The 12512-nt window shown below is 58.0% G+C and overlaps 2 protein-coding genes across 2 annotated transcripts in view; one reads left to right on the top strand and one right to left on the bottom strand.

Annotated features, from left to right (window-relative positions):
• The window catches only part of DHX30 (DExH-box helicase 30), a 30479-nt gene extending 23100 nt beyond the window's left edge, over positions 1 to 7379 (bottom strand). The window contains exons 1-2 of the mRNA XM_064162711.1: positions 7299 to 7379; positions 4119 to 4172 (exon numbers count right to left, since the gene is read on the bottom strand). Coding sequence (XP_064018781.1) covers positions 4119 to 4149 — 31 coding nt within the window. The 5' untranslated portion in view covers positions 4150 to 4172; positions 7299 to 7379. The remainder of the gene's footprint in view (positions 1 to 4118; positions 4173 to 7298) is intronic.
• Positions 7380 to 8885: 1506 nt separating this feature from the next.
• LOC135185529 (histone-lysine N-methyltransferase PRDM9-like) lies at positions 8886 to 11844 on the top strand. Its single transcript, XM_064162285.1, is given in 6 exon segments — positions 8886 to 9072; positions 9275 to 9584; positions 9813 to 9910; positions 10032 to 10142; positions 10393 to 11050; positions 11052 to 11844. Coding segments are annotated over 6 exon segments (1494 nt in total). The 3' UTR covers positions 11182 to 11844.
• The last annotated feature ends 668 nt before the right edge of the window (positions 11845 to 12512 follow it).

The following is a 12512-nucleotide window of genomic DNA, read 5'->3' as shown; positions in this document are numbered from 1 at the left end:
TTGCAAACGCCTCCAGGGATGGGGACCCCACCAGTGCCCTGGGCAGCTTGGGCCAGTCTTTAAGAGCCCTCTCAGTGAAGAAGTTTCTCCTAATGTCCAACCTAAACCCGCCCTGGGGCAACTCGAGGCCCTTTCCTCTTGTCCTGTCACTTTTCTCCCAAGGGACGAGACCAACCCCGCCTGGCTCCAACTCCGTTGCAGAGAGCCAGCAGGTGTCCCCTCAGCCTCCAGGCTCAACGACCCCAGGTCCCTCAGCTGCTCCTACCAGCCCTGTTCTCTGGATCCTTCACCAACTTTGTTGCCCTTCTCTGGCCTGCTCCAGTCCCTCAATGTCCTTCCTGCAGCAAGGGCCCTAAAACTGACCCCAGGATTCAAGGTGTGGCCTCACCAGTGCCCAGTCCAAGGGGACAATCCTTGTCCTGGTCCTGCTGGCCACACCATTGCTGATCCAAGACAGGACACTGATGGTTTTCTTGACCACCTGGGCACACACTGGCTCATCTCCAGCCACTGTCAATCCATACTCCCAAGTCTCTGCTGGACAGCACATCTGGGCAGAGAAGAGGAGGAGAAACTTCCTGGGGAAGGTGGAGGACTCACAGTGCCCAGTGAAGCCTTAAAACACCACAAACCCCATTTCCTTCCTCAAAACAAACATCAAACTGCATTCTGCTTGCATCACTAAGCTCCACCAGCCCTCCCTGGAGCTCTCTGTCCTCCAGACACGAGCACATCACACAAACACCACAGCAAGCCAAGGTGTGTCCTCAGACACCATCAGTGTATCACACAAGGTGAACACCAGAGGTCAGCTCAGAAGGGCTGGGGTGTTTTGGTGTCACAAATGCCCCCAAAAGAGGGAGTCTTACACAAAGAAAGGTAATCACAAAGGGAAGGGACCAGGCGTTTGCTCCAAGATCTAAGCAACCTGGTGATCCTCTAAACGCTACCCGTGGCTCTGTCCTCCCAAAGGAGGATGTCACAATCATCCCTGAATTGCTCTAATGAAGGGCAGACTCCATGCCAGCTATTTTGTCTGTGCTCCCAGCATCGTTGGGCTGCTCTTGGTGTCGCACCTGACATGTTTCTTGTAGCCCAGAACTTCTGCCCTGGAACCTGAGCATTGGTTGTGGTTTCTTGTCTTTAGCTCACACACTCCTCACCTGCACCCCAGCACACACCGTAGATGCACCCCAACACACACCCATGCTGGGTGGGAAATTCACTAGATCATGGAATTAAGGCTGGAAAAGTCTTTTCAGATCATCCAGTCCAACTGTTAACCCAACATTGCCAAGTCCACTGCTAAACCATGCAGCACACCTCCATGGCTTGGAAACTCCTCCAGGGATGGAAGCTTCACCACTGCCTTCAGGGGATTTTGTGTGGAGGTGCCTGGAATAACTGTGAGGAGCAAAGGCTGAGAGCCCTGGGGCTGCTGAGCCTGGAGAAGAGCAGCCCCAGAGGGGACCTGATCAATGCTCAGCAAGAGATAAGGGGTAGGGGGCAAGAGGATTGAGCCAGACTCTTGTCAGTGGTGCCCAGGAATGGGACAAGGGGCAATGGGCACAAACTAGAACCCAGGAGGTTCCACCTGAAGAGGAACTTGTTTGGTGTGAGGGTGCTGGAGGCCTGGAGCAGGCTGCCTAGAGAGGCTGTGGAGGCTCCTTGTGTGGAGAGCTTCCAACCCACCCCAGCCATTGTGCTCCTGGGCAAGCTGCTGTGGGTGCCTCTGCTTTAGCAGGGGGTTGGCCTGGATGATCTCCAGAGGTCCCTTCCAACCCCTCCAAGCTGCACTTCTGGTCTCCTTTTTCATGTCAAACACGACATCACTCAATGAGGACTTGGTGTGCAATGCCAAAACGTGCATGGATGGTTGGGTAAGAGCCATGGTGGTGAAAAGGAGGAGCCTGGGGGAGGTGATTGTTAAATTAGAGAAATCTTCAATAAACCAGCAAGGGGTTTCATAGAATCATGGAGTGCTTTGGGTGGGAAGGAACCTCTAAAGCTCATCCAGTCCAACCCCTCTGAGGTTAGCAGGGACATCTGCAACTAAAGCAGGTTGCTCAGAACCCCAAGCAACCTGACCTGCAATGCTTACAGGCATGGGCATCTCCCACCCCTCTGGGAAACCTGGGCCAGGCTCTCAGCACCCTAACGGTACAAACATTTCACCCTTCTCTCCAGTCTGAACCTCCCTCTTCATGTTCCAAACATCTCCCCTTGTCCTGTCACAACAGGCCCTGCTCAAAACTCGGTCCCCAGCTTCCTGATCAGCCCTTTGAGGCACTGACAGGCCACGAGGAGGTCTCCCTGGAGCCTTCTCTTCTCCAAGCTGAACAAACCCAACTCTCTCAGCCTGGCTTCCAGCCCTTCCAGCACTGCTGTGACCTCCTCTAGCACTGCTCCAGCATCTCCATATCTCTGTTGTGCTGAGGACTCCAGAGCTGCATACTGAGGTCTTCCAGAGCTTCAGTTCCACAAGATGTTACCAACCCACACTGCAGAAGAACACAGATCACCTCAGGTGAGCGTAGCTGCACACACTCCAAGCCCACCTGGCTGCAGCACATTCACCTTTTCCAGCACCTCCTCTTTTCAGAGCCTCTCAGATTTGCCAGGGAGCCATTCTGTACTAAAAAACAAAATCCAAAGCAAACAAAACCCCCACATCTTGAAGCAGCACCAGAAGACACCAAAAAAAGGCCTCTTTGTGTCTGTCCTGTTTTTAAGAGACAGAAGGGATTCCAGCCCTGGTTAGAAATGCTTAAGTCATGAATTTTAAGAGCAGTGGTGCCCTAGGATTGAAAATGATTTTGCAGGAGAAATTGAGAGCAGCCCTGCAGAAAAGGACCTGGGGGTGCTGGTGGAGGAGAAGCTGGACAAGAGCCAGCAATGGGCACTTGCAGGCCAGAAGGCCAAAGGCAGCCTGGACAGAGATGGAGCGAGGGGATTCTGTCGCTCTGCTCTGGGGAGACCTCACCTGGAGTGCTATGCCCAGCTCTGGAGCCCTCAACCCAGGAAGGACATGGACCTGCTGCAGAGGGTCCATAGGAGGCCACCAAGACGATCAGAGGGCTGGAGCACCTCTTCTATGGGGACAGGCTGAAAGAATTGGGGCTATTCGGCCTGGAGAAGAGAAGGCTCCAGAAAGACCTTAGAGCTGCATTTCAGTATCAAAAGGGGACCAACAGGAAGGCTGAGGAGGGACTGTTTCGAAGGGCCTGTGGTGACAGGACAAGGGGCAGTGGTTTGAAATGGGAGCAGGAGGTTTAGGTTGGGCATAAGGAAGAAGTTCTTTACAGTGAAGGTGGTGAAACACTGGAAGAGGTTGCTCAGGGATGCAGTTGAGGCCTCATCCCTAAAGGCATCCAGGATCAGACTCAAGGTGGCCCTGGGCAGCCTGCTCTAGTTGGAGGTGTCCCTGATAACTACAGGGGGTTGGACAAGATGAGCTTTGAGGATCCCTTCTAACCCAGTGTAATCTGGGAACCTGTAACTGGGAAGAGATCCTAAGAAAAAAACATATGTAAAGGGCAGAGGAGGAGGACAGGGACTTATTGAGAGCTACCTTAGGTGTGCAGACAGCAAGGGGAGAGCACTCACTGAGGAAGAGGATAGAGGTTTGGTTAGGAGGGTGAAATGAAAAGAGGGTAAAGAAGCCTCTGCTTGAAGCTAACCAGCAAGCAAGTCCTCACTGTTGTCTCCAGCATGAACAGCAGAGCTCTTCTCCCCTCTCAGCCTCTCCTGTTCCCCTGGAGCACTCCCTGGTACTTGCTGTGACTGAGTTCACTCACAACATTCAACTTTTGTGCCTCACCAACCAGGACTAAAGTTCCACGGGTTGCCACAACCACCTCACTTTGCACCCAAAGCCCAAACTCTACATGCTGAGCTCCTCTCAGAAATAGTCTTTAGTCCTCCTCAATTTCCTTTTCTGCTCCCACCCCACCAAGAAGGACTTCTGAGAAAGACACTGGTGGGACAAAGTCCTCTTTTAGTCAGCAGAGAGGAGCAGAAGACTCTTTCTCATCAATGCATTTTCTCCATCAGCCTGCCAGAGCACAACATCTCTGAGCAAAGAAAGGAGGGGAATTAAGTTTGTCTCCAGTCCTTACCTTTGAGGGAGTTGAGCGAGAACATCTCCATCGCCCAGGGAAAAGGGTGTGTTCCTGGGAAAACAAGGAGCAAAGGGAAACAGAAGGTTAGGACAGATCCTTCCTTTGAGGTGCTTCAAGTGCTGAACACTTCAGAAAGTTTCTGTAGCACAGGACACAGCTGAGTGTGCTCAGCAAATCTCACAGCCATGGAATTATCAAACCGTTTGGGTGGGCAGAGACCTTCAAAGCTCCTCCAGCCCAACCCTCTGCAGTCAGGGGCATCTGCACCTACAGCAGGGTGCTCAGAGCCCCAAACAGCCCAATTTGGGATGGTTTCAGGTATGGGGCATCTCCCACCTCTCTGGGAACCCTGGGCTAGGCCCTTACCACCTTCAGTGTCAAACACTTCTCCCTTCACTCCAGCCTGAATTTCCCTCTTCACGTTCAAGCTATCATTCACCCCTGTCCTGCCACAGCAGGCCCTGTTCAAAACTCTGTCCCCAGCTTCCTGATCAGCCCCTTGAAGCACTGAAAGGCCACCAGGAAGTCCCCCTGAAGCCTTCTCTTCTCCAGGCTGAACAACCCCAATTCTCAGCCTGGCCTCACAGCAGAGGGCTTTCAGCCCTTCCAGCACTGCTGTGGCCTCCTCTGGCCCTGCTCCAGCACCTCCATATCTTGCTGTGCTGAGGACTCCGGAGCTGGCCCCAGCACTGCAGGTGAGGTCTCAGCCCTCATCTTTGCTTCTGGTGCTCCATCTACCCTGTCCACACAATTAACACACTATAATTAAGCTTCCATTTGCTTTTACTTTCAGCAAAACCAGTAACAAAATGCCTGCTTGCTCCAGTGCCACCAAACAAGGCTTAAAGTCCCACCACTTTGGGAACAGAGCTCTGTGGAGATGACACCCTATCCAGCAGCAGGTGACAGACCACACTTGGTCTTTGTCAGTGAGTGAACAACAAACTCCACAAGTTTCTGACTTGTGTACAAGAAAACAAGGTGAGAGGTGAGTAAGAACTGTCTGAAGGACAGAGCTCAGAGGGTTGGTATCAGCAGGGCCGAGCCTGGTTGGAGGCCTGAAGTTCATGGTGGTCCCCACGGTTTAGGATAGGCTCCAGTCTTGTTCAACACCTTCAGCAATGACCAAGAAGATGTACAGAACTGGGAAGAGTGGCTGGCACCCCCTCAGGCTGTGCTGCCATTCAGCCAGGCCTGGCCAAGTTGCAGAGCTGGGCAGAGGAACCTCAAGAAGTTCAACAGTGGCAAGTGTAATGTATTGACCCTGGGAGTAGTACAGCTATGGGGTGGCCTGCTGGGAAGCAGTTCTTCACAGGAGGACCTGGGAGTGACCTTTCCTGCTCAAGAGTAAGAGAAAAAGAATGAACTGGAAGCCCTAGCTTAGAAGATGAACAACCAAGAGCCACACTGACAAGCAAGACTCTACCAAAGATGTGGTTTAGCACTGGACCTGACAGCGTTGGAGGGTGCCTGAACTGGATGGGTCTCACTGGGCTTGTCCAATCAAAGCAATTCTGTCATTCCATAAAGATATTATTTCAGTTGTGCCTGTAGATCCTCAGCTGAGGTGGAGACCTTTGCTGTGGAACCAGTAACAGCCCCAAGGTTAAAAGAGTCAGGCTGCACAGGAGAGGGAAGTGAACAAAAGCACAGAGAGGTGAAACAATCAAGTGAGGACCATGAAGAGAATCCCCCTGAGGAGGGACCCTTTTAAAATGGCATAGAGGAATTGATAGGATCATGGGTGGAAGGGACCTCTCAAGGTCATCTATTCCAAGCCCTTGCAGTGAGCAGGAACACCTGCAACTGGACTACTTCAAGCTTCTGCACCCAGCAGCACCAAAGTTCAAGCAGAAAGAGGAAAGCTTGGCTTTTCAGGGACATTTAAGGCACAGCTCAGTAAGAGATCAGCCCCTGCAGCATCATTACTGGGTTCCCCAGAGCTTGATCTGGTAAGTATGAACACAGTGGACCCTGAACTGGAAATCAGTTTGAGCCCAGCCAGCAGCCTGGTGGAGATCCCAGGGGAGGTGTGGCTGAAGATGCTGATGCCAAAAAGAGGTGTCCAGCTGTGGCAGGTGCTCCACCATTCATGGCTCTAAACAACACTGATCAAGGAACACTTTGGGAGAGACAAAATATGCTCTCTGGGTCTCTGGTGGCAGAAGAGATGCGGAGCCTCGCTGGGAACTGGATTTAAGAAGTGGGATATGATGACACAAGGACTCCTATGGACAAGGCAAATGCACAAGTGGAGCGAGACTTTCAGTATTTTGGGCCAAAAAAGGGGCAAACCCATCCAATCCTGATCCAAATCCTGCAAGATTCCCACTGCTGAGCTTGGACAAGCCAGACTTGGGGATAATCAAGTGCTGAGGCAGGACTGGGGGGTGGATGCTCTCGGGCATCCCGCACTCGTAAGACTGACTGCAGCCCAGAGTGACAGTTCCAGTGCCCACGGGTGAAAAACAGGGCCACGAGTGACCACAGAGTAAGTTAAGAGAAAGTGGAGAGACGAAACAACGAAGGGCTGCCAGCCGCGCCGGAGAGCAGCTTGGCAACAAGAGTAACCATTTTCCCCGGGTACTGAACGACAACCCAGGGCCGAGCCCAGCTCCCCAGGCCACCTCCAGCTGCCTTCCCGAAGCGGGGCTCGGCTCTCCGGGCTCCAAGCGGAGCTGTCCCCGCTGGCCCAAGCCCCGCGGGCAGAGGTGGCGGCTGCGCTGCCTGGCTCCCCGCGGCGCCGCGGGGCAGCAGCGGGCAGCAGCATCCTCGCCCCACCCCGCACACGGCTGGTGCCCCAGCCGCGGAGCATCCCCTACCGCCCAGCCGCACAGGCCCAGGCCCATCGCGGCCCCTTCCCCGGGGGCGGCTCGGCGAGAACCGTGCCTGGACTCGGCCGCCTCCTCCTCCCGCTCCAGCCCGCGGCTCCGCGCTGCTCAGCCCCACCGCCGCCGCCCCTCCACCTCATCCCATCGCCTCAGCCCCGCCGCTCCCCCTGCCGCCGCCCGGCTCGAAGCCATCCTCCCGCTCCTGCCTCCCGCCGCCCGCCCGCCCACAGGCCGCAGCCCTCACGGGGCCTCGCCCGCGGCTTCCGAGCTGCGCTCTCGCCACGTCCCGCGCGGCCGCAGCCAGCACCGAGCGGCGGCGGGACCGGTCCCGCTGCGAGACACCGACCTCCTCACAACCAACTCCCCGGCGCCGGGTCGCCGCCGCTCGGACTACAGCTCCCAGCAGCCCGCCGGAGCGCTTCCGGGGCACGGCCCACGGGCACGGCCTCGCCTCGCACCTCGCCCGGTAGTGAAGCTTCCCGCACGCCCGGGCCTCCCGTGGCGGCTGCCGCGGGGCGGAGCTCGTCCTCACGGCAGCGGCCGGCGCCAGCGGGCAGAGCCGCCACGGCCGCCGCCGGCTGCTGCGGCCCCTCCGCGCTCGCCGCACCCTACCGCCACAGGCTGCAGCCCTTCAGGGCTTCCCCCGCCGCCGCCGCGGAGCCCGGCCCTTACGGGAGCGGCTGCTGCCTGCCTCCCGGAGCAAAGCCGCTCGGCTTCCACGGCTGGGACACTGCTTCAGGGAGGGAGGCTCCGCCGCTGCCCGGGCAGCCAGGGCCACGCCTGGACAGCCCTCAAGGGACAGAAGCTGTTCCTGGTGTCTAATCTCCCCGGGGCAGCGTGAGGCCGCTCTCTGTTGCTCCCTGAGACGGGACCCACCCCCGCCCGGCTCCAGCCTCCTTGCAGGGATCAGAGTACCTGAAGGTCTCATTAGCCACTTTCGTGCCAGGTCCCTTAGCCACTCCGCACCACGCCTGTTCTCCAGACCCTTCAGCAGCTCTGATCCCCTGTTCTGGATCTGCTCCGACTCCCCTGCCTCCTGGTTCGGAGATAGAGGTGCCCAAAACTGAGACCAGCATCCAAGGTGTGGCCTTACCGGTACCCAGCCAGGGAGACAAACCCTGCCCTACTCCTGGCCGCACTACTGCTGACCCCAGCCAGGGTGCTGGTGCCCCCCCTCGGCCACTGGGCACACACCGCATCGTCTCCATCCGCTAGCAAGAACCCCCCGAAATCCCTTCTCAGCGGGCAGTTCCCAGGGACTCAGCTGCAAGCCCGGAGCGCTGCTGTGCCTCAGTGGCGGGGCTCTGCCCGTGGCCTTTACCGAACCGCACGGCCAGCACCGCGGCCGTGCCAGAGGCCGCTGCAGAGCCCCCGGCCCCGCCAGCAGACGCACTCTGCACCCACCGCGGCGCCACCTGCGCGCCGCCACGGGGCACGCCCCATAAATAACCAGCGGACACCATCCTCACAGCGCTCGGCTGCTCCCGGTGCCGGGAACGGCTGCAGGGCCGCCGGGAATGGCTGCTCCCGGTGCCGGGAACGGCTGCAGCGCCGCCGGGAACGGCTGCAGGGCCGCCGGGAACGGCTGCAGGGCCGCCGGGAACGGCTGCAGCGCCGCCGCCAGGCCGCCCGGAGCGCCCCAGGCCAGGCCCGCCCGGGGGCGCCCTTTGAGGGCGGCTGGTCACGGGGTGCGGCTGCCCCTCCGGGAGGGGCGGGGCTAGGGGCGGAAGCGCCCCGGGGCGGGGCGGGGCCTGCGCTGGCGGCGTGGGTCTGGGGGCGTCTGGCGCCGACCCCCGAACCGTCACTGTCACGCGTGGAGCACTGGCGGGACGGGGAGAGGAGCACCTGCGGAGAACGATGACGCCTGGAGAGGAACAGGGACAGCGCGGTGGGGGGCGAGGGTCACTGGAGAAGCAGTCGGTGGGCACCGGCGATGCCCTGCAGGAAGCAAGGACCCCCCGGCAGGGAGCGAGGGGCCCCGGCGGTGAGCAGCGACCCTTCGCCGGGGCGCCCTTGTCCGCCACGGCAGGGCAGACGCAGGTATGAGCCGGGCCTCCTCGCCAGCGGGCCCGTCCATGTCCGGCTCCTGGCGGACTCGTCGATCCCCTCACACCTCTCTGGTCAGGATTCTGCTGCGTCCTCTTACTTTAAGCTGTCATGGCTCGCTCTGAGTTTCTTGTCCACCCCACGACTCGCCGCCCGGATGTTTCTGTCCTTAGGCCGTCCACGACATTGCCCTCAACCCTTAACTGGTGTCCCCTTCCAACCCTCGGCACCACTGCCCCTCGTGCCGGTCTCACTGTGATGCTGCTCGCTGAAGAGGCACAATTTCTGCGCTGGAGCTGCTCGGTCTCCAGCACTGCCTTTGGTGCTCTACATCTCACTCCGTGGGAGCTCTCCCCAGGGCTGGACAGTGCCTCTGGAGAAAAAATGCCATCCAAGCCCCTTCTCCCGTGTGGACGAGGCTCACCCCATGTGACAGAAGCTGCAATCCCTGTGTAGCAGGTACCGGTGACCTTCGAGGACGTGGCTGTCTGCCTGAGCCGTGCCGAGTGGGAGGCTATCCCAGAGGAGCAGCAGGAGCTGTACCGCAGCTTCATGCTGGACACCTACGAGCTCCTGACATCCCTGGGTAAAGGCAGTCAGCTCTCGAGCTTGGGTGTCACCTGGGGGGTGTGGCTGGGGCTGAGGTTGGGGTTCATCTGCACCACTGCCCTGGCACACACTGGCTACTCTGCACCACATCTCCAGGACTGGCCTGGGTGTCCTGAACCTGGGCACACACTTGCTCATCTGCAGCCACCATCACCAACTCTCCCCATTTTGCACTAATGCACAAACTGTGCCTTTCTCTCTGCAGGCATCCAAGCAGAGTCCTGGTGAGAATCAAGGAAGAGGTGTTTGGTGGGCACCACCAGAGCTCCCAGCACAAGGATGTGTCCCAGCAGCCCACTGCCTGTGAGTGGGGCTGAAGGGACCAGATGCTTTGCATGCTGCTGGTGCAGGAGGGATGGGTGCTGGCTGCCAACACTGGTGGCTGCTCTGGCTCTGCCAATAGCACCGTGCTCTCTGCATCCAGATGATGCCAGTCATGAGGCCACTGTGAAGTTGGAACCAGAGGAGGAGTTGTACACCAGGTGTCCCAAAGGTCTGGGTGACCCAGGAGGTCACAGCCACAGTGTTGGGGCAGGTGAGCACTGGAGTGACTGAGCGGAGTGTCAAACCTCACTGGGCTTGGAGTGAGGGAAAGCTCTTTGCTGGACAGGCAGCAACGTGGAGCAGGTCACCCCACGCAGAGCCACCCTGTCTCTGTGACCAGCTTTTGATGGTTAGCTCTCCTGGCAGGGAGCAGGGCTGTGGAAAGGGGTGGACACAGCTGTGGGGGTTTCTCGGCAGGCTGCAGAGCCATGGCTATGTGCACAGCTTTCTTCTCTTGGCAGATGACAAGCTGGGGCCCAAGGAGGACATAAGAGCAGCAGTGGCAGAACATGTGGAGAGACAGGGGTCTTTGTCCCCAGAGGATTCCCTCAGCCCCCAGCCCCATGACCCTGAGTGCCAGGATATCTGCCTGGAGAAGGTGTTGGCTCCAGCGTCAAGTGGTCGGCAGATCCCTCCCGCTGGCTGCACGACAGGCACCGCCCAGAAGCGTGTGGCCAAACGTCCCTTTGCCTGCAGTGAGTGTGGGAAGAGCTTCACCAGGAAGGATGACTTGATCCAGCACCAGCATATGCACACTGGGGTGAAGCCTTATGTCTGCCCTGGGTGTGGCAAGAGCTTCAGGTACAGAGTCAGCCTGGTCAACCACCAGCGCATCCACACAGGTGAGCAGCCCTTTGCCTGCCTGGAGTGCGGCAAGGGTTTCACCTACAGAGGCAGCCTGGTCATCCACCAGCACATCCACACTGATGAGAAGCCCTTTGCATGCCCCAAGTGTGGCAAAAGCTTCAACCAAAAAAGCACCCTGGTCATGCACCAGCGCATCCACAACAGTGTGAAGCCCTTCCTCTGTGCTGAGTGTGGCAAGAGCTTCACCCAAAAAGGCCATTTTGTCTCCCACCAGCGCATCCACACTGGTGAGAGACCTTATCTCTGCACAGAGCAAAAGCAACCTGGACATGCACCAGGTCATCCACAGCAGGGAGAAGCCCTTTACCTGCCACGAGTGTGGCAAGAGCTTCACTCGAAAATGCCGCTTGGTCACCCACGGGCGCACCCACGCCACTGGGTGATGCTCTGCCTGCTCCCAGTGTGGTAGGAACTTCAGTGTGAACCCTGCCCCTTACCCATGCAGGGGAGTGGCTCTACCCCTGCCCTGTGCAACACCAGAAGGAGTTGGTGGTGCACTGTGGTGTGCATGCCAAGGAGAGGATCTCTCCTGCTGCTGTGCCAGAGTTTTTTCCCCAGTTCTCCCTGTGCACCATGCTGGGAGCACAGAACAACACCTGAGAAACGGGGAGCAAAGCAGGCAGAGGGTGCTGGAGATGTGGCGCTCTCTGCTCCCTGGCACCAAGCAGGAATGTGGAGCAAGGTGGTGGCCACAGGCCAGTAGGCACCTAGACTTGAGACACCTGCTTGGCCTGGCTTCTGCAGGGGCCAGAAACCAGAGCTCAGCCCCTGTCAGCTCAGACAGCAGCGCTTTCTAGACTGCTGCCCAGATGCTGGGAGACACAGGATTTCATAGGGTAGCTCAGGATGGAAGGGACCTCAATGACCATCCAGTTCAACCTCCCTGCCATGTGCAGGGACACCTTGCACTAGACCACGTTGCTCAAAGCCTCATCCAGCCTGGTGTTAAACACCTCCAGAGTTGAGGTACCCATGGCTTTTCTGTACAACTCATTCCAGTGTCTTACTACCCTGACAATAAAGAATTGCCTAATCTCCAACCTGAACCTGCTCTAGTTTCAAACCACTGCCCCTTGTCTTGTCACCACAGGCCCTTATCAAAAGTCCCTCCCAGGGACAGCTCTCCTGTAGCCCCCTTCAGGTACTGGAAGGCCACACCAAGGTTTTTGTGGCATCTTCTCCAGACTGCAAAGATCCCACTCCCTCAGCCTGTCTCTTACAGGAAAGGTCTCCAGCCCTCTGCTTTTCATTGCCTCCTCTGCACCCTCCATCAGAGTCATGTCCTTCTTGCAATGGGGCCTCCAGAGCAGAACTCCAGCCCTTCCTTTCAGATTGTCAGCTGCACTCTGCAGCTTGGTGGTGTGTCTGCCTTTGTGTGGAGAGCTGGGAGTGAGGAGGTGGCTGCCTTGTGCCTGAGCCCCAGCTTGTGGCTTGTGTTAGCTCTAGCACATCACCCCCAGCAGCTGATCCTGCACGGGATCCTCAGCGACCTCTGGGCAGCCTGGGACAGGGCTCCAGCACCCTCACACCAAAGAAGTTTCTCCTCCTCTTTGGATGGACTCTCCTGGGTTCCACTTTGTGCCTGCTGCCCCTGGTCCTGTCCCTGGGCACCACGGGCAAGAGTCTGGCCCCATCCTCTTGCCCCCACCCTTCAGCTCTTGCTGAGCACTGATAAGATCCCCTCTGGGGCTGCTCTTCTGCAGGCTCTCAGCCC

The sequence above is a fragment of the Pogoniulus pusillus genome, chromosome 23, assembly GCF_015220805.1.
Source record: "Pogoniulus pusillus isolate bPogPus1 chromosome 23, bPogPus1.pri, whole genome shotgun sequence".
Lineage (NCBI taxonomy): Eukaryota > Metazoa > Chordata > Aves > Piciformes > Lybiidae > Pogoniulus > Pogoniulus pusillus.
Note: the sequence above shows the minus strand (reverse complement) of the source record. Positions and strands in the feature narration are given on the sequence as shown.